The 27309-nt window shown below is 56.6% G+C and overlaps 4 protein-coding genes and 1 long non-coding RNA gene across 11 annotated transcripts in view; 3 read left to right on the top strand and 2 right to left on the bottom strand.

Annotated features, from left to right (window-relative positions):
- Positions 1-4091, top strand: part of CSNK1G1 (casein kinase 1 gamma 1) — a 101303-nt gene extending 97212 nt beyond the window's left edge. For both annotated transcript variants that reach the window (XM_053988445.1, XM_053988444.1), the window contains one exon: positions 752-4091. In XM_053988445.1, coding sequence (XP_053844420.1) covers positions 752-806 — 55 coding nt within the window. In that variant the 3' untranslated portion in view covers positions 807-4091. The remainder of the gene's footprint in view (positions 1-751) is intronic.
- Positions 4092-5638: 1547 nt separating this feature from the next.
- On the top strand, positions 5639-7669 carry PPIB (peptidylprolyl isomerase B). The gene is made up of 5 exons (XM_053988204.1): positions 5639-5818; positions 6313-6426; positions 6561-6654; positions 7050-7234; positions 7347-7669. The coding sequence occupies exons 1-5, from the start codon at positions 5663-5665 to the stop codon at positions 7467-7469; spliced, it is 672 nt and encodes a 223-aa protein (XP_053844179.1). The 5' UTR covers positions 5639-5662; the 3' UTR covers positions 7470-7669.
- Positions 7670-7891: 222 nt separating this feature from the next.
- SNX22 (sorting nexin 22) lies at positions 7892-12047 on the bottom strand. Of its 6 annotated transcripts, none has more exons than XM_053988201.1 (6): positions 11979-12047; positions 8963-9046; positions 8768-8872; positions 8565-8659; positions 8348-8424; positions 7989-8218 (listed from the first exon to the last, which is right to left on the bottom strand). In XM_053988201.1, exons 1-6 carry the CDS (start codon positions 12045-12047, stop codon positions 8085-8087), a joined length of 564 nt encoding a protein of 187 aa, XP_053844176.1. In that variant the 3' UTR covers positions 7989-8084. The 6 variants fall into 6 exon arrangements, with proteins under 6 accessions (XP_053844172.1, XP_053844174.1, XP_053844173.1 ...); XM_053988202.1 differs by having other exon boundaries at positions 8348-8421; XM_053988197.1 differs by lacking the exon at positions 11979-12047 and having other exon boundaries at positions 7892-8264; positions 8963-9157.
- Positions 12048-12640: 593 nt separating this feature from the next.
- Positions 12641-24753, bottom strand: SNX1 (sorting nexin 1). The gene is made up of 15 exons (XM_053988196.1): positions 24592-24753; positions 21430-21532; positions 20453-20586; positions 19855-19921; positions 18758-18801; positions 17680-17821; positions 17138-17216; positions 16816-16891; positions 16025-16138; positions 15805-15898; positions 14683-14888; positions 13943-14086; positions 13542-13622; positions 13172-13243; positions 12641-13046 (listed from the first exon to the last, which is right to left on the bottom strand). Exons 1-15 carry the CDS (start codon positions 24721-24723, stop codon positions 12996-12998), a joined length of 1539 nt encoding a protein of 512 aa, XP_053844171.1. The 5' UTR covers positions 24724-24753; the 3' UTR covers positions 12641-12995.
- Positions 24754-24888: 135 nt separating this feature from the next.
- LOC128813449 (uncharacterized) lies at positions 24889-26791 on the top strand. The gene is made up of 2 exons (XR_008439042.1): positions 24889-24971; positions 26481-26791. It is a non-coding gene; the product is annotated as an uncharacterized LOC128813449 (long non-coding RNA).
- The last annotated feature ends 518 nt before the right edge of the window (positions 26792-27309 follow it).

The raw sequence follows: 27309 nt of genomic DNA, 5'->3' as shown, positions 1-27309 counted from the left end.
AATTCTGCAGGAAGCCAGGAGGAGTTTAGGATCTGGATGACTGCTCCCAGTGTATCCCACAGGGAGCCCACCACTCCTCACGGTTCAGCTGCGTTGGGCGTTCCTCTCCCCACCTCAGCCTCCACTCTCCATCCTTCTTGCTTCCCCTAATCCTGTGCACAACCCTCACATCGGATGGGGGAAGAAGCAGGGGTTCTGCATCCCGGCACTGAGTGATTGATCCAAGGTGGAAGCTCTGGTTATCGTGAAAGGTTCAGTAAAGAAACCTGGCCTCTGAGCCGAGGTCTCTTTGGAACTTGTTTTTTTAGTGAACAGTAGTGAAAACCATGTGTCTCGTGGCTGGGAAAAGCAGCCAGAGCTCACCTTCCCAGTCCACTTCCTCTGGGGTGGGACAGAGGAAGTGGAGCACCTGGGTCCCTGTTTTACTGCTTTCCCAGATTGCTCCTTGTGTTCCAGTGGAGCCTGGGAGGGAGAAGCCCAGCTGGGAGGGAGAAGCCTGGCCGACACTCTGGGGCCTGGCAGTGAGACACCCCAGCTGGCCGTGGCTGGTTTCCCAGTCCAGGCTGGTGGTGTCATCCACCCACCAGCACCTGCCCCCGGTCCTGGCAGTGTGGTGGGGCCCATCACGGGCAGAGATACTGTTGCATGAGGACAAGTCGGGGGATGGCGGGGACATCATGGGGACATTGTGGGGACATCACAGGCTGCTGGGCGCGGGGCTGACTCTCCCTCCTTGTCCTTTGTGCCCCAGGTGCTGCTGCTTCTTTAAGAGGAAACGGAAGAAGACGGCTCAGCGTCACAAGTGACCGGTGCCTCCTGGGCCTTGCAGGAACCACCACGCCTGCAGCTCCTGCCCTGTCTTACTGGAAGGGGCTTCTCTTTAGGAGGGAGGAGGAGGAGGAGGCATAGAGGAAGAAAGAAAAATGAAAAAAAAAAAAAAAAACCAAGTGACATTTTAAACCAAAAAGAGAAGAAAATGTTCCAAAACAAACCACTCTGGGGAGGATCTGCTGAATGGTCTCCCTCATTCACTCCAAGCCTGAAGCTCCTTTTGGGACCAGGACTGTGGCTGGCTCAGGTCTTGGTCACCCTGGGAGGGGGGCTGGCTGGCTGACCCTCCTTCCCATTGTTTACGGTGAAGGCATCGTTGACACAAACCTGAGGACTGTGCTTAGTTCCTGCTCACTTTCCTCCCCTCCCTCCCCTGCACTCTGCTCCTCTGTCCTCTTCCCTCCTTAATTAAGTGAAGAAATTCCATAGGCTGGATTGGCTGTGGAGAGGGCAGGAGGATGCGGGGCAGGCAGGAGAGTTGCTAGGAGAAGGGCCTGACTGCTGCAGCAGGAAGAGACAGGTTCTCTCTGTGGCTCCTTGGGAACAGTTACACTGTAATGTGCAAGCTGTGAGAAATTTGCAATCTACTGTTCCAGTTAGGGTTCCCCCCCACCCCCACCCCCCCACCCCCCCCCCCCCCCCCCCCCCCGGCTCCCTTGACACCTCCCTCCTGTGACAGTAACAGAGCAGTGTGGATTGTTTTAAAGAAGCTGACGTCGTTGCACTTTTTATTATTTTTAGCATTTACAGATGCACATTGTATCTGTGGATCTCTGCGTGGCCACGCCAGCGCAGGCAGACATCCAGCGGGGAGGATGGTGGGGTGCACGGAAATGCCCTTGAGTGGGGATGTCCACAACCCTCGTGCCAGTCTGGGGCTCCTGACGCCCACCTTGGGCCGTGCGCTGAGGAAAGCATACTTGAATTTCCAGTCACCCTTCCTAGCTGCCAGTGAATGTCCTTTCCATGGTTTCCTACACCGTGCCTGACCCAGCTGGCCAGGAGAGGCGAGGCTGATACCCAGCATGGGCCGGAGGGAGCGGCATGGCCTTTGCCAAGCCGGAAAAATTTGTGCTGGTCTAAGAGGTAGATCAGAATTGAGGTTCCTGAGAAACAGCCATTTCCTGAAGCGTGGGTAGCCAGGAGCCTTCCCAAATCCCTCCTTGGGCTGGTTGGGAACCTTCTGCAAGAACATATTAGTGGGAGGAAAGCATCCCCAGCAGGGGAGAGGATAATTCATGCCTTAACACTGATCCCATCTCCCGATGGTCAGATAGGTTTGACTGGAATCGCCTTCACATCCTCTCTGTGAACATGGGGCAGGTGCAAGTTTGCCCACACCATCCCACCCCCAGAGCAGCCACGGTTCTCCTGCACCACTTTTAGCCAAACCAATAGCAAGGAAAGGGCTTGGCGTTCTTTGCACACCCAGAAAAACAATGAAATCTTGCATCCAACTGCAATGTTTCCCAAATTGGAGGAGATGAGGCTGCCAGGGGTTACTGGAGAGGTGTCAGGAACTCAAGAAGCTTTGGGGAGGTTATAAGTAGGTTCATTGGACTTTGTCTTTCCACGTGTGACACCAGATCAGGCTGGAATAGTTCAGTTGTCATAAACTTGGGCCTGGCTTACCCAAAAATCATGGAGAGCATAGAGGGAGGAAAGGGAGACGCTAGATCTCATTATCGTTTATTCGATTTAATGCTAATCTATGTAGCTTGGAGTTCACAGAGCAACATTGCCAGGAGGTTCAGTTTCCCTGGCTGGGTGAGGAGCAGGCTTAGAGGGCAGGAGATCAGCCTGGGCAGCAAGCTCTGGGCTTGCTCCTTATGCATTCCTGAGTCAGGCAGACACTGGTGTGGTGCCAGGGTGGAAAAGCCTCCCTCCTGGCCAGGATCCCTGCAGGGCATCTCCTCCATTCTCTGCTGCGTTCTCTCCATGCCTTATCCCAGTGGGCGCAATGGAGGCGCAGAGCCCTCGGTTCATGCATGCACCTCCTTCCTTCCCCCTTAGCAAAGCACTTTCCTCCAGCCAGGCCATGGAACAGGGCAGGAAGGGCACCCCTCACCTCCCACAGGCACCTGCCAGGTGTGCGGCCCTGTCCCCTCCTGCCGCAGGGAGGACACGGCCATGGGCACATTCCACCTTTCTCTTTCCAAACTCCTCCGCTGCCAGTGGTTCCCAGAAGCTGCGTCTCTGGCACAGGCATTCCTCTCTCTGCTGTAGGAAACCATGGTTTGGCATCTGGGGAGGGTGTCCAGGGGCACAGGCGCTCCCTGGGGAGCTGCCCTGCCCACTGCCAACAGAGCTGGCCCTGAGACACTTCCGTTGCTGCCCTCCCAAGCCCCACTAAGTGCCTGTCACCAGAACTCGATTCCTTCTGCATCTCCTGCCATGTTTGGTCATTCCTCGCTGCCTCCACTCAAGGAGCAGCTTGTAGTTGCAGCATATGTAAGTGTTTGCAGGGTGAGGGAGGGCGGGGGGGAAAGGGGCCATCTCAACAGGTTTTGTTCCTAAATGTTTTTGGTTTCTTTTGTTCCGCTGTTTTTTTGGGGGGTTTTTTGGTTTTTTTTTTTAAGTGAATGTATTTGATCGTTTAGAAACTTTCCTGACCTTGTTTTTAAGTGGGTTGGTTTGAAAGCTGTTTCATGGTGACCCACTACAGCTTCTCTCCGGAGATACGGTGTTCTTTTAATCCTACAATGATGTGTTTGTAGGGGAGGACTGTCCCCCCACAGCATGCTGGTAATGCTCACTTGTACCAAGCCCTCTTGCACTATAATCGTACGTTGGACTCTTCAAAAAAAAAAAAAGGGCAAAGATGTGGGGTGGCTTTTTAACAAAAAAAAACTAAAAAAAATAAAAAAAAAAATAAAAAAAAAAAAAAAAAGAAAATAAAAGAAAATAAAGCAGGTTACCAGCAAGTCCTGTGCTTGAGGGAACCGCTGTCCCCAGGGAGCTCGGAGGTGACAAGGAGACACAGCCAGACTGAGCCAGCCATGCTGTGGTAGGATGTAGGGCATTAACCTGAGCAATCCCTCCTCTCCTTGCTGGGAGCAGTTGGCAGCCAGGAGACCCCAGGCAAGGAGAGGGCTCCTGGGGGCTCCTGGCGCAGGTGCCTCTGACGCAGCTCTCGGCCCTCCAACGTTGCGATGCAGTCTTCTGAGGTATCAAGTGAGATTTTTTTTTTTTCAATAAAACATTGCACTGCTGCATTGTTCTCCATGAATAGAAGTATTTATTACCTCAGCCTGACCATGGCACTTGTGTTTTGTCTTCCTTTGGCTCTACTGGGCGCTTGTGTCACCCTCTGCTCTCCTTGGAGGGGACAAGGGGGTGGGACCTCGTGGGACCTTCTCAGCACTTCGTGCTTTACATCCGTGCATGGAGCTCAGCCAAGGCAAGGTGGGACTGATTTCCCTTCTCCCTGGGCACACACATTCCCACTTCAGACGTCCTGGAATGCAGGATGCCTTGTCCCTGAGGCAGAAGGAACCACAGGGAGAGGGGTACTGGGACCTGCCCCCTTGGCAAGGCTGTGGGATAAAAACTGAAGGAGTGAGAGAAGGCCTAATTCCTCTTAAATACCTGGAGAAGCCAGGCTGGAAGCATGCAGGATTTTCTGTGGTGTTGCAGATGCTTAGCACCATCACTGAAGGTGTCACTGCCCATGGCAGGGGTTAGACTTGTAAAGGTCCCTTCGAACCCAAACCGGTTTGTGATTGCAAATCCTAGAGTTAGTTGAACGTATGGGAATTAGGTTTTCATCAGGTCTGGGTCAGTGTCAATCCCCAAAAAGATAAATCTCAGAGGTGGAGATGTGGGTTCCAAGGGACAGGGAGGGAACCTTTGAGGTTCATCTCCTTGTCAGAGTGCACGCGTCCCCAGACAAATTTTTGAGAGCGGGAAATGAAAGCTCATGCTAAAAATGGCACATTCAAGGCTGGGAATTAGGGGAAAAAACCACACGAGAGATCACAGTGTGGAGCAGGTTCCAAGCGTGGGAACATTTTGGTTCCGGTGCCTCTGAGTGCGCACAGTGCCAGCTGCTCTCAAAGGCAGTTGGGCTCTCGGGTGGCATCTCTCCAACGCGACTGCTCAGACATTGGAGCCGCAGCCACTTAGCTCGCCGGGGGTTCGGCTCGTCCTCCCGCCGCGGGCGCGGCCACCGAGCGGTCACCGGCTCCGGGAGCTGGATGTCCCCCTGCGCCGGGGGCCGCGGCTGCTGCTACCGGAGACACACCAGGCCCCGAGGACAAAGCGGGGACACGGCGGGACAGCCGGAACAACACCCCCGGCGGCCTCAGCTCCCGCCCCCCGGCGGCCTCAGCTCCCGCCCCCCGGCGGCCTCAGCTCCCGCCCCCCGGCGGCCTCAGCTCCCGCCCCCCGGCGGCCTCAGCTCCCGCCCCCCGGCGGCCTCAGCTCCCGCCCCCCGGCGGCCTCAGCTCCCGCCCCCCGGCGGCCTCAGCTCCCGCCCCCCGGCGGCCTCAGCTCCCGCCCCCCGGCGGCCTCAGCTCCCGCCCCCCGGCGGCCTCAGCTCCCGCCCCCCGGCCGTGCCCATTGGCCACCACCACCCTCCGTCCCGCCCCTCTCCCGCCTCCTCCCCCTCAGCGGCCAATCATCGCGGCGTTCCACTCATGATTGATAGTGCCGTGGCCGCCCAGCGAGGGGCAACGTGGCATACGCCCGCGTCCCGCCCGGCCGGAAGGAGCTACCTTGCCCCCCCCGTGGGACCCTGTTGGTCGCGCCCAGGCGGGCGGAGCGGGCGGGCGCGCGGCGCGGGCGGTACCAAGACGCGGTGCGGGCGGGGGTGCGCGGCGGGCGTGGCCGGATGCCGGCGGCGCGGCGGGCGCTGTGGCCGGGCTGCGAGCGGCGCAGGATGAAGGTGCTGGTGGCGGCGGCGGCGCTGGGCGCGGCCCTTCTGCTCCTGCTGCCCGCGGCCTCCCGCGCCGACGAGCGCAAGAAGGGACCCAAGGTCACCGCCAAGGTCGGGGGGGGCCGAGGCGAGGCGGATTGGGAAAGACTCCGTGGGGGCAGAGCCCGCGTGGGGCGGGGGAGACCTGGCGAGGGGGAAGTTGGGGTGGGGGGCCCAGGATGGGCTGGAGGGGTCTGGGATTGAGCGGGCCCGGACGGGCAGGCCGGGGTAAGGCCGTGAGGGAGGGAGGGAGGGTCCAGTGCGGGGGGGGGGGGGTCGGGGGCACCTGAAAGGGGGGAGGCGGCCTGGAGACAACTTGGCCCAACTCTGGGGAAGCTGATGTAGGGGGCCTGGGCTGAAGGCCCGGGGGCGGGGGGAGTCTAGCTGGGGTGAGTGGTGAGGCTGCTAGGGGGATGCAGCCAGGGGTGTGGGGCACCACCCTCCCTCACCTGGTGAGGTTTTGGGCCTGGTTGGAGTTGGTGCGTTGGACTTTTGGGGGTGGGTTGGCCCAGCAAGGTGAGTCTGGCTCTCCTGATCCCCCTCACCTTCCTCCGCCCTCCCCCAAGGTGTTCTTCGACCTGCGGATCGGTGAGGAGGATGCGGGCCGTGTCGTCATCGGGCTCTTCGGCAAGACAGTGCCCAAGACGGTGGAGAATTTCATGGCCTTGGCCACCGGAGAGGTGAGGGACCCATGGCACCCTGGGCCGCGCCTGCCCCTGCTTGGGTCCTGCTTGGTGCCCTGGGGCAGCACTGGGGCCACAGAGCTCTGGTCTCTCCCTTCGCCTCACTCCATGTTCTCCCTCCACACCCCCAGAAAGGATTTGGCTTCAAGGGAAGCAAGTTCCACCGTGTGATCAAGGACTTCATGATCCAGGGAGGAGACTTCACCCGCGGTGACGGCACCGGAGGTAACTTGGTGGATCCAAGCCTCTGTCTTGGAGCGAGACAGCAGCCACAATTCCAACCACTGCAGGGCTGTCCCTGGGACCAGTGCAGAGCTGGAGCTTGGTGGAATCAAGTGGGCATGGAGCTCACAAAGACATGGCCTCGGAGCAGAGCAGAGCTAAGTGCAGGGGTGCTGGGAGCCTCCTGCTCCGGTCCCTTGGCATGACAGCCCAGCCCCTGGGGTGCTTCCAGCTCCCTGCAGCAGCCCATGTCTCATGTATCCCTGTAGCATCAGTGCTAGTCTCTGCTCTGGAATTGCTCATTCCCCCACCCAGCTCGTGTTGGAGCTACCACCACCATCACCCCTACCTCGACATATTCCATGAAACCACTGTGGCCTTTTTGTCCCCACTTTTAGGAAAAAGCATCTACGGGGACCGTTTCCCTGACGAGAACTTCAAGCTGAAGCATTACGGGCCAGGCTGGGTGAGCATGGCCAACGCTGGCAAGGACACCAACGGCTCCCAGTTCTTCATCACCACCGTGAAGACGCCGTGGCTGGATGGGAAGCACGTGGTGTTCGGCAAAGTGCTGGAGGGAATGGTGAGGGATGGGAGAGGGAAAGGGGTCAGTGCTCCAGGGAGAGCAGGACCGGGCAGGGCTTGGCCGAGCTGGCTCTGCCCACGAGTCCCACTCTCACACTCTGCTTCACCAGGACGTGGTGCGGAAGGTGGAGAACACAAAGACAGACAGCCGGGACAAGCCCCTCAAGGACGTCACCATCATCGACTGCGGCACCATTGAGGTGGAGAAGCCGTTCGCCATCGCCAAAGAGTGACGGGACCAGGCCCTGCCAGGCTGTGAGATGGGGGCTGCTGGGCTTCCCCTGCCCTGGGGCCACCGGCTCCTGCTGTGTCCCAGTGCCCAGCCCCTCTCCCTGCTGCCTCCCAGCCACTGGGACAGGGCACAGGCTGCTCTTCCATCACTTTTGTAAGAAGCACATGCACCAATAAATGTGACCAAATGTGTTTTTTTAAAGAGCTGCCTCTCTCCTGCCTTCAGAGGGGTGCAGATCACTCTGCATCCCTCACCCAGATGCACCCCTCAACCTTCCAGCCCCACTTTTAACCTTCCTGTTTCCACGTCTCATCCAGCTGGTCCTGGGTTTGCTTTGCAGAATTCCACAGCACAGCACTTTGCCAGTCAGTCAAATCCAGGAGATTTATTGCACAAAAGCCTGGATGCAGAGAGGTTTCCAGCACCATTCAGCATCCAAAGGCTCATACTGCAAGCCCAGAACAACAGGGGGGAAACAGAGCTCCTGCTCTGCCAACAAAGGGACTTTGCATGGTGGTGAGAGAGCAGTTCCCAACATCCCTTTGGCTTCTCCCACCATTTCCCTGCCCCAAGCCCAGCAGGGAGGAGTGAGTTTCACCACAAGGATCCTTTTCTATCACCACTGCATCCCTGGGTCCTGGGTAGAACTCATCATTCCAGAGGCTCGGGGTGCTGCCTGGCTGGGGACACAGCTCAAGGGGAGGTAGAGGCCCTGCAGGACCCCGCTGAGGATGGTGTTGGGGAGCAGCTCTGTGAGGAAATGGGGGTGCTGTAATAGCTTGTTCCCTCCTGGGCCCTGTTAAAGGAGGAGCACCTTTGTAGGGCCCAGAAGAGCCTCTTGGAGGTTTTGGAGACCTGCTCCACAGCTCTGCTCCTTACCGGTGCCATGTGGCTGCACATAGGGATCCCAGCAGAAGCCTACAATGGGGCGCTGGGAGGGCAGGAGTCTGGTGCTGCTGTGGAAGAGGGGACATCAGTCCTCAGCCTATCCCCACCATCCCCACCCCTGTGTACTCAGGGTGCCTAACACAGGGCAGGGGGACAATCCCAGTGCCATGTGGGATAACCCTGGTGCCAGCAGAACTCATCTACTCACGGGGGGCTGCTGGCCTTGGGGCTCTGCTGGCACCGCCGCACCTTCAGGAAGTCCAGGATGTCCTGGGGTAGCTCCTCATTGTGGTACAGCACACCCTGCAATGCTCCAGGGGGGGTCAGAACCCCAAAAAACCCCTCTCAAACCCACCACCATGTGTTCCTCACCCCTAAAAACTCACCCTGAATCTGCCATACACTCCTCACCTGCAGGTAGACCTCCAGGGCCTGCCGGCGCTGCTCCAGCACTTTGGGCATCCAGTTGGGGACATGGCGTGTGGGGAAGTCGGGGACCTTGCAGGTCTTCTTGATCTGAGGAAGAGTGTGGGGGTACCAGGGCAGGCCAGAGAGGATGAGGCCAGACCTCCCATGTCCCCTCCCTGCAGAGCTGGGGGCTCTCACCTGCTTGTGCAGTGCCTGGAACTCGCTGTAGCGCTTGGTCACTGTGTGCCGCCGGCCATTGCACAGCACCTCCACCCAGAACACCTGCAATGGGGACAGACAGTGAGTCCTCATCAGCCCCAGCCTCACCATCTTCACTGTTCTCACCATCATCACCCTCACCATCCCTCATCATCCTCATCAGCTTCAGCCTCATCATCTTCACCATTCTCATCATCCTCACCACCCTTATCACCCTCACCATCTTCTTCATCCTCACCACCCTTATCACCCTCACCATCTTCATCAGTCTCCCAGGGAGGTAGGGGCTGCTAATGCACACACCTGTGGAGAGCACTTGAGACACTTCACCTCCACTTCTCTAGGACAGGCAGAGACCTCCAACCTCCAGGGCAGACCCCAACACCCCCATGGCCAATGGGGGCACCATGGGACCAGGCAGGACCCCCAGAAGCAGATGGGACACAATTCTCCCCTCCCGAGGGGAACACAGCAAGGTGTGACATCCCAACTCCCACCAAACCCCACCAGACAGTTGGGACCCTGGGGCTGTCAGGGACCTCCAAAACCTTGGGTGTGCAGGGACACCAGGAAGGGGCACATGAGGACCTCATACCAATGGGACAGAGGGAGGCAACCCATCTTTCCCCAAGGCAGGTAAGGCCCTCTACCTAGGGATAGTCATGGATCTCCACCCTCCCGGGGAAGACAGGAAAACCCCTTATTTCCCCACACAGCCAGGGGTCCCCCCCCCACTCCACTCCCCAGGGCCAGTGGGGATCCCCCAGGCCAGGGATAGCCCCCCTGCTTTCAAGGGTGGGTCCCTGAAGACAGACAGGCATCTCCATCCCACAGTGCCACAGAGGACCCCCCCAGGCCAAGGTAGAAGAGCAGAAGACCCACGTCAGAAAGGAAGCCTGTGGGGACCTCTGCCCAGCACCCCGTGGGTCAGGGACCCCCATCCCCTCCCTGTTACAGGCTTTGTGTCCCCCTCCCCAGAAAGGAATCCATGAGGACAGCTGGGGACCTCTCCTCCTCAGGGCAGATGGTCCCATCTGCCCCTCTCTCCCCCTGCCTCCTCACTCGCCTGGATAGTTGGGATCCCTGGGAGGAGGGAAGGGCTGCTGGGAACCCCCAAGCACTTGGAGCATGTGGGGACATCCTGGTGGGCAAGCAGGCACCCTCACACCCAGGGCAGAGGGGGCACCCAGAGACAGACAGGGACCCAACAGCCTGGCCAGGGGGTATTTCATCCTTGCCATTCCAGGTGTAAAGTGTTCTCACAAGGACCCTTCAGGGGCACTTGGATGTTGCACTCCTGGGGGAAGGAAGGACACAGCCCCATCCTGGGGGCACAGGGATATGACAAGGACCCCATGGGAACAGAGGAGACACCCTCAACAGTGCCCCTTCCCCACCCCTTCCAGGGGGAGAGCATCACTGTCTGTCCTTCCCTCTTGCCCCAGCAGGGATCCTCTGGATGCATGCAGGGACAGCCACTCCTGGGCATTTGGGGACAGCAGGGAGAGGGAAACTTGGAGACATCCCACCCCCAGGGCAGACATGGGACACACATCCCTGGGGAAGATGGGGGTACCCAGGCACAGACAGGGACCCCGTAACCCTCTGGAGTCAGAGAGGATTCCCAGAGTAGAGGAACACCCTTGAGGGTGGCCCCTGGGCTACCCCTGGGACAAGTGGTGTTCCCCAGTTACACCTGGGAACCCTCAGTCCCTGACACACATGGAGATACCCTCCTGGGCAGGTGAGGGCCCTGTGGGAGCAACAAGATCCCCAGAACAGGACCCCGGGGAGGGACAGGAAGAGCCTCCAACCCCTGGGGCAAATGGAGGCACCCCTAGGATGTGGGGAATCCTGGGGACAAGGCAGAACCCTGCACCCCCAGGACGAGAGGGAAGTTGTGGGACAGACACACTCCCAACTTCCAGGGCAGAACGTGCCCCCGACAGGGGCCCAGGGCAGGCAGAGACCCCTGGGGCAGGTGGGGACCACCCAGGGATACTTAAGGACCTCCAACCCTTGAGGCTGGGACACTTCAGGGTGGCCTGGGGGAACGAGGGGACCTCCAGTCCCAGAGCAGGTGGGGCATCCCAGGGAAGGAAGGGAACCCCCAGCCATGGGGGACACAGGGACCTCTCGCCCTTTCAAAGGTAAAGGGTCTGTGCTCCCCCCGGCTGGGACCCTCAAGGGACAGGCAGAGGCCTCCAGCCCCGTGGCTCTCCCCCAGGCCAAAATAATCTCACCTTGCCCAAGTCCCCCATCCCCTCCTTCAAGGGCAATGGGTCCCCATCGGCAGCGACCCCGTGCGGATCTCTGCCTGCAACCCCCGGGTCAAGGGATCCCGCTGTGTCTGTCGGGGGCTCGCCCAGGGGTGTTTGAGGTCCTCCAACCCCAGGGCCAGGGACACCCCCACCGCGGGGACAGGGGGCAGTGCTCGGGGACGAACAGGACACGGGGGAGATGGGACATGAGAGCCCACCAGGCCCTGGGTTAGGGCGGAAGCACCGCTGGGCAGGGAGAGACCCCTGGGGAGAGGTAGAAACCTCCAACCCCCGCAGGCAGCGGGGACAGCGGCAGGCAGGATCCCGCACAGCCGGGACCACAGGGGACCAGAGACACCCCCTTTCAAAGGCAGAGGGTCTGTGCCTGCCAGCGGCAGGGACGGCCCAGGGACAAGCAGCGACCTCCATTCCCAGGGCACGTGGAAGACTTCTGGGGCAGAGGGAGACAAATCCCCCCCGGGAGCATAGGGTGACTCCCCATGGGAACTCGGGGGCTGCCTCCAGTCCTAGGGCAGCTGGGACCCCCCAGAGCAAGGACCCCTGGGGAAAGGCAGAGACCTGCTCTCCCGGGCGGGTGGGGGATACTTGGGGACAACAGGCGACCTCCAGCTCCCAGGGCAGAAGGAGACAGCCTCAACCACGCTTCCCTGTGGGCAGCCAAACCCCCACCCCCGCGGCAGGGGACCCGAGCCCCGCACAGACCCGTCCCTCACCGTGTGCGCCCGCTCGGGGCTGCGCGCAGCCGCCGGGGGCTCCGCCGCGGGGATGGAGACGGCGATCATGGCCCGGGGCACGGCGGGGCCGCGGGCGGGACGGGCCGGGGCGGGACCGCCCCGGGCGCCCATGGCGGGGTCACAGCCCCCGGAGATCCCGGGACGATCCTGCGGCGCCAGAGCAGCACAGGGGGAGGGAGCAGGGGAGACGCCGCAGGGAGCCGGTTTACAAGGATAAGGGGAAAGGAAAGAGGGAAGTCAGCCCAAGCTGCCTTTTCTCTTTTTTAACGGGTATCGGTTTTGATAAAACGCACACGCGAGGCTGGGAAGGGGGGAAACGGCGAACCTACCCCCGGGTAAGGGTGGGGGGTAGGAGCACCACAGCCCTAAGAGCTCCAGCATGGATTTCTGGGGAATACCACGAAGTGGGATTGCTACAGAACCCCACTGAGCTCAGATCCTAAAAACGGCTTCCACTGGAGGAAAGGCAGAGAGCCAAAGCCTAATCAAGAGTGAGGACAGGTGGCCAGAGCAGCATCCAAGGTCACCTCTGTCCCGTCACAACACGGGGGAGGCTATGCTGCTTCCCTCGGCCTCCACAGGATCCACCGTTATCCCTCCCCACTCCCACCCCAAACACCCAGAGCCTGTTTGCCCTGATAGAAGTTTTATTACAGAACTTTAATGGCACTGCAGGAGTAAGATAATTCATTAGAGCCTTAAAACCCAGCCTGAAAAATAGATATTTACCAGATATCATTAACCCCCTGGCTGCGGGTCTGGTCTGGAAGCAGGAAACTAGTTTCTCTTCAGTAAGAAAATATATGTTGCTAAATGAAAAATATACAGTTAGAAGAGTTACTGGCTCACAAGCTGTTCTTCTGGGGGTGACACCTCTACCAGCTCCAGCATGTGGAACAAGGGGTCGCTCAGGTGGAAAAGAGGAGGAGGAGGTATAGTGTATATATTAAAAAAAAAAAAAAAAAGGCAAAATTCAGGTTTGTTTGCTCAGTCCAATTAAGAAATGGCCTTGGCTTCGGGCAGGAACGCTTCCCAGTACTTCACCAGCTGCAGGGAGGAGAGGGAGAGAGTCAGGAAGCCTTGAGGATGGAGCTGCAGTGCAGGGGGTCATGCTTGAGAGATTCACAGCGTGACCTGAACTTGGACGTAAAACCACGTCAGGGACCACTCACCTGTTGCTGAGAGTTCAGTAACGTCTCAAGGTATTTTGTGACGTGGTTTCTGAAGTCCTTAGATTTCTCTTTCTGCAAGAGATGGCCATGAGGCTGGACCAATCACCAAAACCCTCTAGATTTTGGGAGGGGGAAGGAAAAACCACCAGGATTTTCCTGTTCCTCCTGGGGTCCCGTGAGGAGTCCAGCATACGGGACACAGAGGATCTTTGCCCACCCAGCTTCATTTTAAGATTCCCTGTGGGAAAGTCCCCTCAACCAAAAGCCCTCAGCAACACCCCAGCTCACACATGTTGGGATTTAGGGATGCTGCTGTGCCAGGAGGAGGGGCAGGAGCCCAGGTCAGTGCCAAGGGCTGCCCTCAACGTACCTCAAACCGTATCACTTCCTTGCGGACGATGGCAGAAATCCGCTCAAAGTCCCTTTCGTACTGTGTCACCCGGGACTCCCACTGCGGAGACAGGAAGCGCAGTTTGGGGACAGGAGAAGAAACTCCTGCCCCCCTCTCCATGGGGCTCTGGAGCCACGACTGTACATGTGAGAGGTGCTGCTGGAGCAGAGCTTGGTCTTTCCAGCCCTTGTCACCACCTTGGCATGCAGGACCACAAGCAGCCCCTCCTGCAGCCTCACTTGAGGCTTAGCCCTTGGTGTAACTTGGCCACAGACATCTGTCCCTCCCGCTCAGGAGGTGCCCCCCAGCCCAGAAGGCTCCTTTCCCACTGGAGCATGGAGGGCAGGAACAGAGCAGAGACCCCACGCTCTGTTCCCTACCTCGGAGATCTCATCCTTGGCCTGCTGCAGCTTGTCAGGTTTGTTTGCCCACAGCAGCCTGGCCTCCATCTCCCTCTTCTTCTGGAGCATGGTCTGGGCATCCTGCCACCGCTGCCAGGTCTTCATGCGCTGGTCAAAGGCTCCCTGGAGGGAAGGAGGGGCAGAGGCCTTCTGACAAGGGGGCACTGGAGGTCCTGGACCAAAGCTGAGCCAGAACACAGATTGGGTCCTGCTCTGGAGCATCCACAGCTCCTGTATGGACCAGTGGACCAAAGATATGATGGTCTGGCCTTTGGGGCAGGAAGGGGTCAACCTGCTGGATTTGCTACTCCCATGGGATTGCTTCTTCCCAGTGCACCAGATGGGCTGTGTGGACTTGATGCCCGAGTTCAGGAGCACTCAGGCTCTGCCACAGCAGGCGCTTAGCAGGTCAGTTTTCACCCCCTGTATCACAGGTTACCAGCTCACAGCTTCAGCCTTCACCTCTGGAAGGGTTGGGTCATCCACAAGCCACGATTTGCTCCACATCCCCTCTGGAGAACAGCAGCACAGCCAGGCCTCACCTACAACCATTTTCCAACCTAACCAGTGCACTCCTGGACAATCAGCAAGTTTTCCCTCTGCCTGAAGAGGCCAAGCCCTGTATGCCCTCTGGTCTGTCCTGTGCTTAAGTTTGGAAGACCTCCAGGCATCCCTAAGCCTAAGATGGGTATGAGGAGCAGGAGCAAAGGAGTCCTTACCCTTACAACCGAGAGCAGCCGGATGTAGTCCCCCAGGAGCTCAGCCAGGAGGAAGAAGTCATTGTTAGCCTGTTCATGGTGCAGCTGCTCAATCTTCTCCTCCACCTCAGCCAGCTGGGACAACGCCCGGGACAGGGCCGTGTTGTCCTCTGAGCTTCCCAGCATGGCCAGACTCTTGGCAAACTGGGCCGTGTTCAGTGCCAGCTCTGGGGAATGGGATGAGGGTCAGGAGATGGGCCTGGCTGCACCAGGAGCTCCCACAGCAGAGGGTTCAGTCCTTGGAACTGCCTTTCCATAGCTCCAGGAGATACCAGCTGGAAGAGCCAGGCAGAGCTAGCAGCTTCCAGCCATGAGGAAAAGGGAAGCAGCTGAGCGGAAGGACAGGCACAGCTTTGCAGAAGTCAGTCAAAACATGCAGAGGAAGGAAAACATCCTCACTCCCAGAGGTCAGCTCTGCTCAGGTTTGCTAGAGCAGCCTTCTGGCCCATGAGGTTAGGCTGAGGGAATTAGGGTTGATCAGCCTGCAGAAGGCTCCGGGGAGACCTCAGAGCCCCTGCCAGTGCCTAACAGGGCCCCAGGAGAGCTAGAGAGGGGCTTGGGAAAGGACCTGGAGGGACAGGACAAGGGGAAATGGCTTCCCACTGCCAGAGGGCAGGGATGGATGGGATATTGGGAAGGAATTCCTCCCTGGAAGGGAACTGAGGCTCTGGCACAGGTTGCTTAGACAAACTGTGGCTGCACCATCCCTGGAAGTGTCCAAGCCCAAGCTGGACAGGACTTGGAGCAGCCTGGGCTAGTGGAAGGGGTCCCTGCCCATGGCAGGAGGGGGTGGAACAAGATGGACTTTAAGGTCCCTTTAGCCCCCAAGCCATCCTGGGATTCTATGATCCCACAGGACACAGGTTCCCTTCCACACTACCATCCCAAGCTTGTGGAGCTGGACAGAAGAACCAGAGTGACCATTTTACATCTGTCTCCCAGGAGGAAGGGACAGAGAATCCTTTATATCACTGTCCCAGCTCCTTGGAAATGTCCCTAGGACACCTGGTGACCTCCTCGAGGCACGGTGCAGGGTGTGACTGTCCCACCCCGAGGCCAGAGTGCACGGCGTTGTTCCGTCACCTTTGCGGTGGTTCACCAGTGTCTCCACCACAGCGTGCAGCTTCCGCAGCCGCTGGTCCTCGCACTCCACCTCCTGCAGCTTCTCCTCGAACCACTGCAGGGGTAAATGCAGAGCTGATTCCCACAGGTGGGGCTTTCCCTGCACCCAAAGCTGGAGCTGGGAAGAGCACACGGCTCCGGATCAAGGACAGGGACGGCCCAGAGGTGCCCCGACACTTACGATGTCTGATTCGTTCATCTTGATGGTCATTTTACTGACAGCATCCGTGGCTTTGTTGAACATCTTCATTATTCCTGCTCCACTCAAGGTCTGGGTTCCTACTGCTCTTGGGAGCTGGAAAGGAATGGAAAAGTTTGCTTTGCCGCGGGAGATGGAGCTAGGCTGGGAGAGCTGGGGCTGTTCACCTGGAGAGGAGAAGGCTCCAGGGAGACCTCAGAGCCCCACTGAGTGTTTAAAGGGGCTCCAGGAGAGCTAGAAAGGGACTCTGAACAAGGCCTGGAGTGACAGGACAAGAGGAAATGAGTTTCAACTGCTAGAGGACAGGGACAGATGGGATATTGGGAAGAAATTCCTAACTGTGAGGGTGATGAGGCTCTGGCACAGTTTTCCCAGAGGAGCTGTGGCTCCCTCATCCTTGGAAGTGTTCCAGGTCAGTGGATGAGGCTTGGAGCAATCTGGGATAGCAGCATACCAGTGGGTGGAAAGAGATGGGCTTTTTAAAGTCCCTTCCAGCCCAAGCCATTCCATGATCCTGTTTTGCCGATGAGGTAACTGCTGAGTGATCTCTCCCTGCCCTTACCTCAACCCACAAGCCTTTTGTTTGTTTTCTCCCTCATGTCCAGCTGAGGGGATGGTTCAGCAGCTTTGGTGGGCACCTGGTGCCAACACCAGCTCTCACTCTTACAGGGTTCTGCCACTTCCCGCTGAGCTTTGCAGGATCCTGTCTCATTAACTGCTCAAGAACCATTTCCTTCAGCACTTCCAAGGATACCTTACTCCACCCTACTGACCTCCTCCTTCTCCAAGAACTCCCTGACATCCGGGTCTTGCAGCATGGTTGGATGGCTGACCACTCTCCGTAGGTACCTGTGGGAGGAACAACTCCAGGAGTTACCTTGGCTGTAGCAAATCCAGCTCTGAGCCATCACAGCAACACATATTTACTCCAGAACAGCAGTTGAGGGGCTGGAAATCAGAGCCAACAATTGTTCTAATTCAGCCACCAGGTCCCCTATCTCCCTGGGGAATTTGGTGACGTCACCATGAAGAACAGACCTGCCAGACCTCTCTGAGGTCCCTCACTCAGTTCAGGGACAGCTGATGGGGTCATACCTCTCTAGAGCAGCCCGACGTTTTTCTAGGAACTCCGCAGAGGAGGAATCTTCTTTCCCAACTTTCACTTTGGTCATGCCTAGCACAGAGGGAAGATGTGATTAATGAGCTGCTCTAAACTCTACACACAAGGTAAAGTGTAAAGTATTACAGACTATCAGGGTGACAGCAGAGGAGAGGAATCTTACAACAGGAATTAGACTTTAGAAATTTGAAATCTGCCCATACCCAAGGAACTGACACGCAGGAAAGAAGCAAATCAATGGGCTGAACTCAAGTGAACAGCAATTCTGTGACACCACAGAGGTTTTACAGGTGAGGAGGCATCTGTGAACTCCATCAAGGATTTAAGTCCAGAGCTCCAAGTATGGAGCCAGAGCTTTGTCTGTGCCACAGAACTCAGATTATTTTCCTTGTCCACTCTGCAGCTTCCCTGTCAGCTCTGAGACTGCTACAGGCCAATCCTCAGGCACAGAGCTCGCCATCGGGACTCACAAGAGCTGTGAAGTGCCAGCACTGGTGCTGTGCAGCTCCTCACTCACCTATGAGGCTCTTCTCAGGCGGCGGAGGGACAATGAACCCGTTCTGGGCGTGTTTCTCCGACAGCTTCTCGTAGAGCCCCAGGAAGTCACTGAACCTCCTTTTGACTGAGAACTGCTTGCTCCTGAACATTGGCATGCTGGTCTGGGGAAGAGATGACACTTGGGTCACACTCCCCCAGGAAAGCCTGGCCCTGCCAGCTCTGCCTGCTGGCACCTCTGGGATGAAGTGGGACAGTACCAGCTCTGCAAGACATGAGCAGTGAACAGAGCAAGTTCTGGCCCAGGTTTTCCACAGTTTCTCTCCCAGCTGGGTTCTCCCTGGAGCCAGCAGCAGAATTAATGGCATTAAATAATGAGCAGCTGTTCCTGCAGCCATGGACTGCTTAGTAAGCCCTGCCCACTGCCTAATCCCATCATCCCTGCTCCACAGAGGAACAGGGACACACCCCTCAGGCCACCTAAAGACTACAGGGGCCACCACTGCTTTGGACTGAGTTTGCAGAGCAGAAATTAAGAATAACAAGTCCTCTAGTCTCTTCTTCAGACCACAGGTTGCCTGTAGCCCAGCAGCCATGGTACAGGCAGCTGGAGCAACTTTCCAGAGCCCAGAGCAGGACTCCAAAACATTCCAGCAGCTGCATTTCTTATGGAAACTGAGGGGAATAGGTCCTGATGTGAATGTAGCTACAGCAGCACCTCTGCAGAGAGCGTCGAGCTCAGGTCAGCTCAGTCTGATGCTGCCACTGACACAGAACCTTCAGCAGCAGCCCCAGGCTCAGGGACTCTCCCAATGGATGTCATTCCTGCTGCTCACTCCAATGCTGAGCATCCCTCTCAGCCAAGGCTGCAAAGAGGTAGCTGGCTGTGAAAATAAAGCCAGTCTCCTTTCAGATAGATTCCAGCCCTATTCCTCCACCAGGCTCATCCTTTGTGGATTATAACTCCTGAATCCACAGAACAAGGCATTCAGGCCTCCTGTTTATTTAGGTCACTGCTGGCTTGGCTAAGGATATACAGTCCAGCTACCTTTAAGCATGGAAAAATAATGGAAAATTAGACACAGAGGGGTTAGACTTACCTGTGTTGACACTTTGTAGGCTACGTAGGCATTCATGCCATCCCCTAAGGAAAACAGAAATGAGCATCAGCACTTTCCACTATTCCCTGAACACAAAGCACAAGGCTCCTGACCTTTTCCTGCTTCAGTAATCCTGATTTTGGGTCTGATGGAGCCCTGGATCTTCCTGCAAAACCAGAGGCAGCATCCTGCTGCATGGCCCTGGACTCCTGCCCAGCAGGCACTTCCCAACCTGCTTATGCCTCCCCACACTTCCTACGGGAGCCAGCACTGACAATTGGGCACTTGTTGTGCCAGCAGCCTCTGGGCTGGCTCCACACATCTGCTCAGACCCCAACAATTCGGAGGCTGTGGGGCACATGAAACAGTCTATTCACGGGATGCAAGTCAGGCTGGATGGGGCTGGATCCTGGAACACCACAGGCAGTTTGCTCCAGCTCACACAGAAATCCCCTTGTTCACCTGGCAGTTCATTTGAAGGGCATCCTCCAAGCTCCAGTGCTACCCTTAAGATATATCTGATTTACACCTCCCAGCTCCAGAGATCACAAGCCATGGAGTGGGAACAAACTGCCACTCGTGGGGCTGCTGTGCTGTCTGGGATCAGATGTTACCTTGGGTTTTCTGTACCCCAGGAACTTCCACGTGGCTGGTCATGACACTAGGACCCCTCTTTCAATAGACAGAAACCCTCTTGCTTCTCATTTTGAAACCAGAGTTGTTTCCCTGGCAAGCCCAGCTTCCAGGGAATGTGCCAGAGCATGGAATAATGCACTCAGTTTCAGGTTAAGGGAGTTTTGCTTACCACATGCCAGCTCCACACAGGGCAGTGCTGCCTGGAGGTCGTGCCAAGTTGGTCACCACAGTGCCAGGCACCAAGAATCCCAAAAACCTGGCTCTGGGCTTCCTAGAACCTGCCTCTGCCTTGCTCGTTCTCACCCTGGGCTTTTTGCAGCATCATTTCTTTAAGATGCCAGAAGAAGCCTTGGAAACGTTACTCAAGGCTCTGGTTTGTGCTTAGAGACAGCCCAGAGGCAGGAGCTGCAGGGCCCAGCCTGGCTCCCTCAACCCTTTCACCATGCAGGACTGTAACTCACCAACTTTCTCCGGGTCACTCACTCCCACAGTCAGGTCAAATTTGTCCTCCTGCTCCTCCTCCTCCAGCTGTTTGGAGAAAGCACAGAGGAACAGCAAGTCAAACCCAGGAAACCTGGGTTTAACCCACCCCAGACCATTATGGTGAGCTTGTCCCTCTGCAGGGCACCTCTAACACCTCAGTCTGGCCAGGACTGTTCTGTAAAGCCTTCCAGCTCCTTGTCGTGTCCAGGCAAGGATCCCAAACTGGGTTTGTTGTTCCCAACCCATTATCTGCCCAGACTGATGTACAAACTTCTCAGCCCCAAGAAGAAACTGCAGAGTTCCAATTCACAGCTTGGACCTCAGGACCAGATCCACCACTGTGATAGCTCTGGAAGGAATCTGGACCTCCACATGAGCAGGAATGTCACCAGGCTGACCTGAGCCCCACTCCAGCGGTATCAGTCTCAGACTGACAGCCCGAAACGCAAATCGGGGCATTCAATAAGGCAATTACATATTAATTACATCATTTAAGATTCATGTTTACAACTGAGTGCACAGAGAGGTTCCTGCCAAAGACAGTTTGAAACCCTCAGGACAGTTTGGAATTCTCACCTCCTCATAGCTCTTTGAAAGGTTTCTAGAAGAACTTGCTGCTACGTCTAATGAGGGCAAAGGACTGGATGTTTTGGCCACCTCCTTCTTCTGATTGTTCTGAGTGTTGTCAAGGGATAGCTCCACAGTGGCATCTGTCAAAAGAAGTTTGCAAGGGTCAGCCTCTGTCTTGGGGTTTCTGGAAAGGCAATTGCAATATTCTCTGATTCATGGGATTCAGGAAGTAACAACAGTCTTAATTACCAAAGAAACCCATAGGGAGAACACCTGTAAGCACTGGGAAGAGCACAACAAAGCATCATCACTGCAGTAAGAGCATTTGATCAATCCTGCTGGACAACATCATGTTAATCCAATGAACTTCTTATTCCAGAAGAAGCCAGGCATCACCTCTCACTGATCACCTCCTTGCTGTGTGCTTGAGGAGCTGCACCCTGGGGCAGCTAAAGCCAAGGCAGATTTTACCTGGCACATAGGCCAGCCTGGGAGGAAGGCTCCTTCCCAGGTCACCTGGAGGATGTAAAAACTTCCACCTCTTAGCAGAAGTATCCAGAATTGGCCCTCAGCCCATCATGCCAGGGCTGAGGAATGTCTGACCCTCCTCATTTTCCCCCGCTGAGGGGGCATGTGTTTCCTGTTCCTTGGGAACAGCCAGGTCTCTACTAGAGATGCTTCCTCTACTGGCTTGGAGTCAGGAGAAGGTGGAGAAGGAAAACCCTTTAACTTTGAGGAGACACTCACCACTTCATGCCTTAAGGCAACAAAAGCAAGCCTCATTTTAATCCTCTTCAGCTCCCAAACAGTTACTCCTGTGGCAGGATTATCCTAGAGATCTGGCAGAGGCTGCTCCGACCTTCCTGAACACAACTCCAGCACAAGTGGACTTGAATGTGTGTTTGAGATAAGGACTTTTTGGATATTTTAGGACTATCACTCCAGGCCTGGAGCTGAGAGAGGCCCAGCACACACAGACTCACCTGCAAATAGGTCCTGATCGTCCTGCTCCACATGAACTCCATTCTCTTTGGAGGAGCTGCTCACAGGGAGAGGAGGTTCTTCTTTCAGGGCCGGGGAGCTGCTCTGTGAGAGGATTAAAAGGTCAAAGACAGGTCATTTACACTGAGGGATGGAGGAGCAAACACATCACCTTCGTTGTCCACCATACTGTGGCCTTCAGCCACTTTTAAGGACGACAAGAGTCACAACAAACTCTGGAGCCAGTTTCCACCCAGAAAGGACCATCCTGGCTGCTGGGAGCAGGCTTGGGGACAAGGGGACAGCCCACCCAAGAGCTTTTCTGCCAACCAGTCCTCCCCACCAGAAGACAGAGGTGCTTCAGCATTCCTGTTACAGATGCCTGCATCCCAAATCATCCCTCATTTTGCAGGCAGACAGATATCCCAAGGAAGAAGGGGACAGCAAGTGCTATTCTGCAGGTCCCAGCAGAGAACAGAACAGGTCTTTGATGGGCAGTAAATGGAGCTCTATTAGAGACTCCAAACCAGCAGCTCCTTGGCACCCTCTCCAGCAAGGAAGTGCCATCAGATCACATCGCTCCTAAAGGAATGAAGCCATGCTGAGGCAGCTTTTCTTTAAGGTGGGCTCATGTCTTTGGGTGGTAAAAACAAAATAGCCATCGAAACACTCACTTGAGGGCAAGAGCTGCTGTAATTTAGGATGTTTTCCTAGAGGAGGGACTGCTCCCAGTTTGGATCACAGCAGTTAAAGGCACAATCTATGTGTGTTAGTGATGGAGAGTGGGGAGCAGAGACACTCCATGCCAAACATCCCCCCAGAGTCCTTCAGACTAGTGTCCAAGCCAACAAAAGGACTGGTAGCAGTGGTGACGTATAAGGAAAGGGCTCACACAGCTCCTCTGCTCTCCCAGGAAATATTCAGGCTCATGAAGAAGTCCACTGCGCATGGACAAAGTGGTTTTCTACTGCAACTGCTTCCCAGTTTGCCTTAAATTTAGTTCCTCAGTTCCTTTAGTTCCTCAGACATGAAAGCACCACACCCTGTTCCTACTTCTCCATCTGCTGCTACAGAGGAGCTGTGGCCTTGTTAGATCAGCCCATCCATGACACCAGGCATCTCTGGGGCTGGATCCAGCACCCCCCAACATCACAGGTGCAGGCAGAGATTCCCCCGTGCCAGCCTGACGCTCACCACAGGGAAACAGAACTTGTTTGGGCAGAGCTGATCATTGGAGGCATCCCTAGAAAGGGCCGTGGTCACACGGGGATCCAAGCTCTGTCAACAGACAGATGAGGTCCAACTCTGGTTCTGCTCAGGTCTGACCCAAACGCTTCCTTGCTGGTGATGCCCAGGTGCTGCTGGGGCTCCTGAACGCCAGCAGCAAGGCAGATCTGCCTCCCCTGCTTCCCAGAAAGTGTTTTCCTAACGTTCAAGGGCAGAGACAAGCAAAGCCACCAGGTCACAAGAACAGGCACGTATTAGTTATGACAGTGGCTTCCACAACATAGCCAAACACCTGATAAGCTGCTGTAGCTCACCAGCCTCCCCTTCCAGCACAGGGATGTGCGATTCCCATGAAATCCCACGGCACTCGGTGCTCGCCCCTCTTAGTGGGCCACAAACCATCAAGCCACCTCCTACATCCTCCATTTCTTCACCAAAGAAAGGTCCTGAGAAGTTCCAGACCATCTCCATGACCTGGTGCCTGCCATAGGTACCAGCACCTTCCTCTTGCAAGGCCCAGGGCTGGACTTTCCCAGGTTTCCAAACATACAGCCCAGCTGCTGTTTTGCCCAGAGCAGCGCAAGTTCCACCCTCACAAGGTCACAATCTATCCACATTCCCTCAGATCTCCCTTTTTCCCTGCTGCAAAGGGGAAAACACAAGCACAGCTCACAGACACCAGGCAGGAGCTGCACCAGAAGCAGGGCAGAGACAGCTCTGGCTTGGTGTCAGAAGCTTGGCCAGGCCATTCCCAGCAGGTTCATTTGGTCATGGCCACAATCGCCTGCTCGAGGCCTCCCTAGGCTAGAAAACTGCAGAATGTTCCTGGAGAACTTCCTGCCACAGACACCAACTCCTCCTGTGCCACCAGCTGGATCAGGCAGGCCAGAAAAAGTCTGGGTGAGGTGGGCAGAAGCTCCTGAAGCTCAGGGAGTCAATCCCACAGCATTCCAGCCTCCGGAAAGGGCTTCTGTGGCCCCTCTAGCTGAAATCCTTGCTCCATGAAGATGCTGATCCCAAGGACCAAAAGCCAGTGGGGAAATTCAGCTGACTGGGATTCAGCCTGGGAAAACACCAGTCAGTTTTAACTCCCCTCCTGCCTGCTGGTCACTGCCTGGAGCAAACCTGGGACAACAGCAGCACAAGTTAATGCCAACAGCCTTCAGCAACCTGGACTTGCTGCACAGGAGACTGCTGGAAACAAGGAAAGCTGCTGCCACCCTTCACACCTCCACCTTCAGCACGGATTTGTGCAGCAGCACCTGGTTTGCTGAACAAGTACCACCAAAGCCTCCAAAACCCTCCTGCATCCCAGCACAAAGCCCTAGTGAGCAGGGGACACTGGATGCCTCCTGTCACCTCACCCCCCTCAATCTCAAACTGCAGGTACTGTGGCAGCCACACCAGCACCCTCTGGATGCTGAGGGGACCTAAGCTGATGATGCTGGGGGAAGGCAGATGGGGCTTCTTCCCCCAGCGAAGCCTAACAAGCTATGCAGTAAAGAGGCTGAGCTGTGGCTGCCACTGCAGGATGGTCGTGAGGGACCTTGAAGCCCACCTCGTTCCACCAGCTGCCATGGATAGGGACACCTTCCACCAGAGCAGGCCGCTCCAAGCTCCACCCAACCCGGCCTTAGGCAGTAGCTCTGCAGGAACGGAGAGGGGGAACGGGGAGCAGCCGAGCACAAGCCTTTCCTCAGTCCCACAGCCACGGGAGCCGCTCTGTGAGCCCCACCCGGGCCCGCGGCTCCCTCTCTGCAGCCCCCCCTGAAGGGAGACGAGACCAGAGGAACCGCCCCCCCCCCTTTATTCTTGGGGATTCAGGGGCGTTTCGCACTATTTTCACCAAGCCAGGAGGATGCCCCGGGCAACTCCTCGCACACGGGCCCGGCCCCGCAGCGCCCCCGGGGCGGCACGCCGCCCGCGGCCGCACTCACGCTGCCGGTGAAGATGTCCTCGCCCTCCGAGTCGCTGTCGGGGGCCCCCAGCCCGCGGTGCTCGGGGAAGGGCGGCGGGCGGCGCTCGGCCGGGGAGGGCGAGCGGGACCCGTGGCTGCCGCCCGACGCCATCGCCGCCGCTTCCGCCCGCGCCCGCCCCGCCGGAAGCGCCCGCCACGCCTTAACCCGCGGGGCGGGGCCTCGGCTGCGGGAGGGCTACGGATTGGGCAGAGTCTCTTCCCGCCCCGCCCCCGCCACCAACGACAGCCAATGAGCGCCGCCGCTGGCAGGCGCCGCGTCGTCACCATGGAAACGGGGGCGCAGGCCGTACCATTGTGCCGGCGGAAAGAGGAGCGCGGCCCCTCCGCCCGGCAGCAATGGTGAGCTCAGGGCGGCGTGTCCCCGCAGCGCCCCGGCCGAGGGGGCCGCGGTACCCTGGACAGCGAGCCCGTGCCCTCTCGACAGCCCGGAGCGTACTCCCGTATCGCCCAGAACATTCCAGGCTGATCCCCTTCCCCCTCAAAAAAATTCCCCGTATGAGCCACATAACCTAGAGATGTCCCAGCATGAATCCCATACAAACTCCAGGACACCCCAGAATGAGCCCTATACCACTCCAGACATGTGGCAGGATGAGCCACATACCTTGAAGATATCCCAGGATGAGCCATATTCGCCCCCAAGATGTTCCAGGATAAGTCCCAGACCCTGATGATGTCACAGGATGAACCCCATATATTCACCAAGACATCCTAGGATGAGCTCTAAACCACTTAAGTCATCCCATGATGTGTCACACACCCACCAGGATTTTGCAAGATGAGCCTCAGACCTTAAAAATGCCCAGAATGCACCCTATACCCCCACCAAGACATCCCAGGATGAGACCCATACCCCTCAAAGCACCTCAAGATAAGTTGTACACCACCAAAAACACACCAGGATAAGCTTCATACCCTGGAGGTAGACCAGGATGAGCCCTATAAGCCCCCAAAACAGCCCAGGATGAGTCCCATACACTGAAGATGCTCCAGGATGAAGCCCATACACCTACCAAAGCCTCCCAGGGTGAGCTACATAACCTCAAGACATCCCAGGATTAACCCCATACTCCCACAAGACATTCCCAGACAAACCCTGTACACACCCCCCAGGACATCCCAGGATGGGACACACACCTTGAATCTGTTTCAGGACTAACCCCATACAATACCCAAGACAGCCCTGGATGAGCTCCATACACCCCAAAACATTCCAGGATGAGGCCCATACACCCCCCCGTTCCCCCCCAAGACAGTGATAGCCCACAGTCATGGGTCACCACCATTCTGTGGGGCCAACAATCCTCTCAGGAGAGCACCAGGAGGAGCTGGGCAGGACAGATGAGACACCCTTGACTTCCATCAGCTCTGGATTAAGGGAGAACATCCAGATGGCAGGTGAATGATCTGGGGGTCCTTGACCTGCAAGACAGCCCTGAGCTGGATTCATTCCTGGGTGCTGCCCCATGGAGAGGGTCTGTTTCTCCAGGTGGGAAGCACTGGGTGCTCTGAACCACTTGGCTACAGGAGAGTAACAAAGAGATGGGTTTCCTTCTTTTCCCTCAGCTGTTTCCTGTAATGGAGCAGCAAAATCCAGCAGAGATCTCCAACCTTGAATGCTAGACAACTTGGTCTAGCACACATTTGCAGCCAGGTCACACTTTCATCCTTCATCCACACTCGCACTCAGGCAAGGAGCAAACAGCAAACAGAGCACAGCTTATCCTTATCTGAAGGACTTGCCAGTGTCCTCCCCAGTTCTTGCTATCAATGAGCAGCTGCTAATTCCCTCCTGCCTGAAATTCTCTCAGGGATTTGCAACAGCAAGATCTGTTCTTTCACTGGCAGGTGAGACCCCACACTGGAATCCTCCCCGATTGCCTCAGTGGGGTTGGAACAAGGGGCTCACCCCATGGAGAACCTGCCAGTGTCACTCTTTTGAAGAAGATAGCTAGGAATGAACAGCTGTCCCAGAAAACTCCCTAAGGATAAAGAATGAGGAGCATATACATCCTTTAAGATGAGCAGGAGAGGCAGCAGGAGGAGATACAGCTGCCAGAAGGAGTGGGAGGTCCTGCCAGATGGACTTTGCACTCTCTGAAGGAGAAGAAACTGAGCTACCTTGATGAGCAGTGGAAATAAATCCCACCCAAGCCCTACAGCCTTATTCTCTGTAAATTCTCCATTTGGCCCCTGAAGGATGCCCTTTTAAAGGAATAGTTTTATCCAGTCAGGGTTGGAGCTTGGACAGTCTGAGGATGAGACAACTTTCACTGCAAACCTCTTTTGAGTACACACCAGGCTTTGGGTGCCAGGTTTAGACATCTGGGTGGGTGAAGGTGGCCCAGTCCCAGCTATCCCATAGGATTAGGGGAAACCCCACCATAAAACCAGGCAGGAGCTACCAAGAGTCCCACAGTGGGAGTAGATATTGCACACACACAGCCTCAGATACAAAAGTGAGGATCAGCTGGGGGTTGTCAGAATTGCTTAGAAAAATGCTCAAGGTACTTCATTGTGACCACGACTGGAAGACTTCAGACTAAATAGCCTTTGGGAGCTCATCAGAGACAAGAGGTACTTTATTACCCACCCACATATGTTTAAGACCTCCCCACCATATCCCTCCCATGTGTGCACCAACCGTTACTTCCCTCTCAGGACAAGCTCTGACTTA

The sequence above is a fragment of the Vidua macroura genome, chromosome 12, assembly GCF_024509145.1.
Source record: "Vidua macroura isolate BioBank_ID:100142 chromosome 12, ASM2450914v1, whole genome shotgun sequence".
NCBI classification, from domain to species: Eukaryota; Metazoa; Chordata; class Aves; order Passeriformes; family Viduidae; genus Vidua; species Vidua macroura.
The sequence above is the reverse complement of the archived record's forward strand: the minus strand, read 5'-3'. Positions and strand labels throughout refer to the sequence as shown.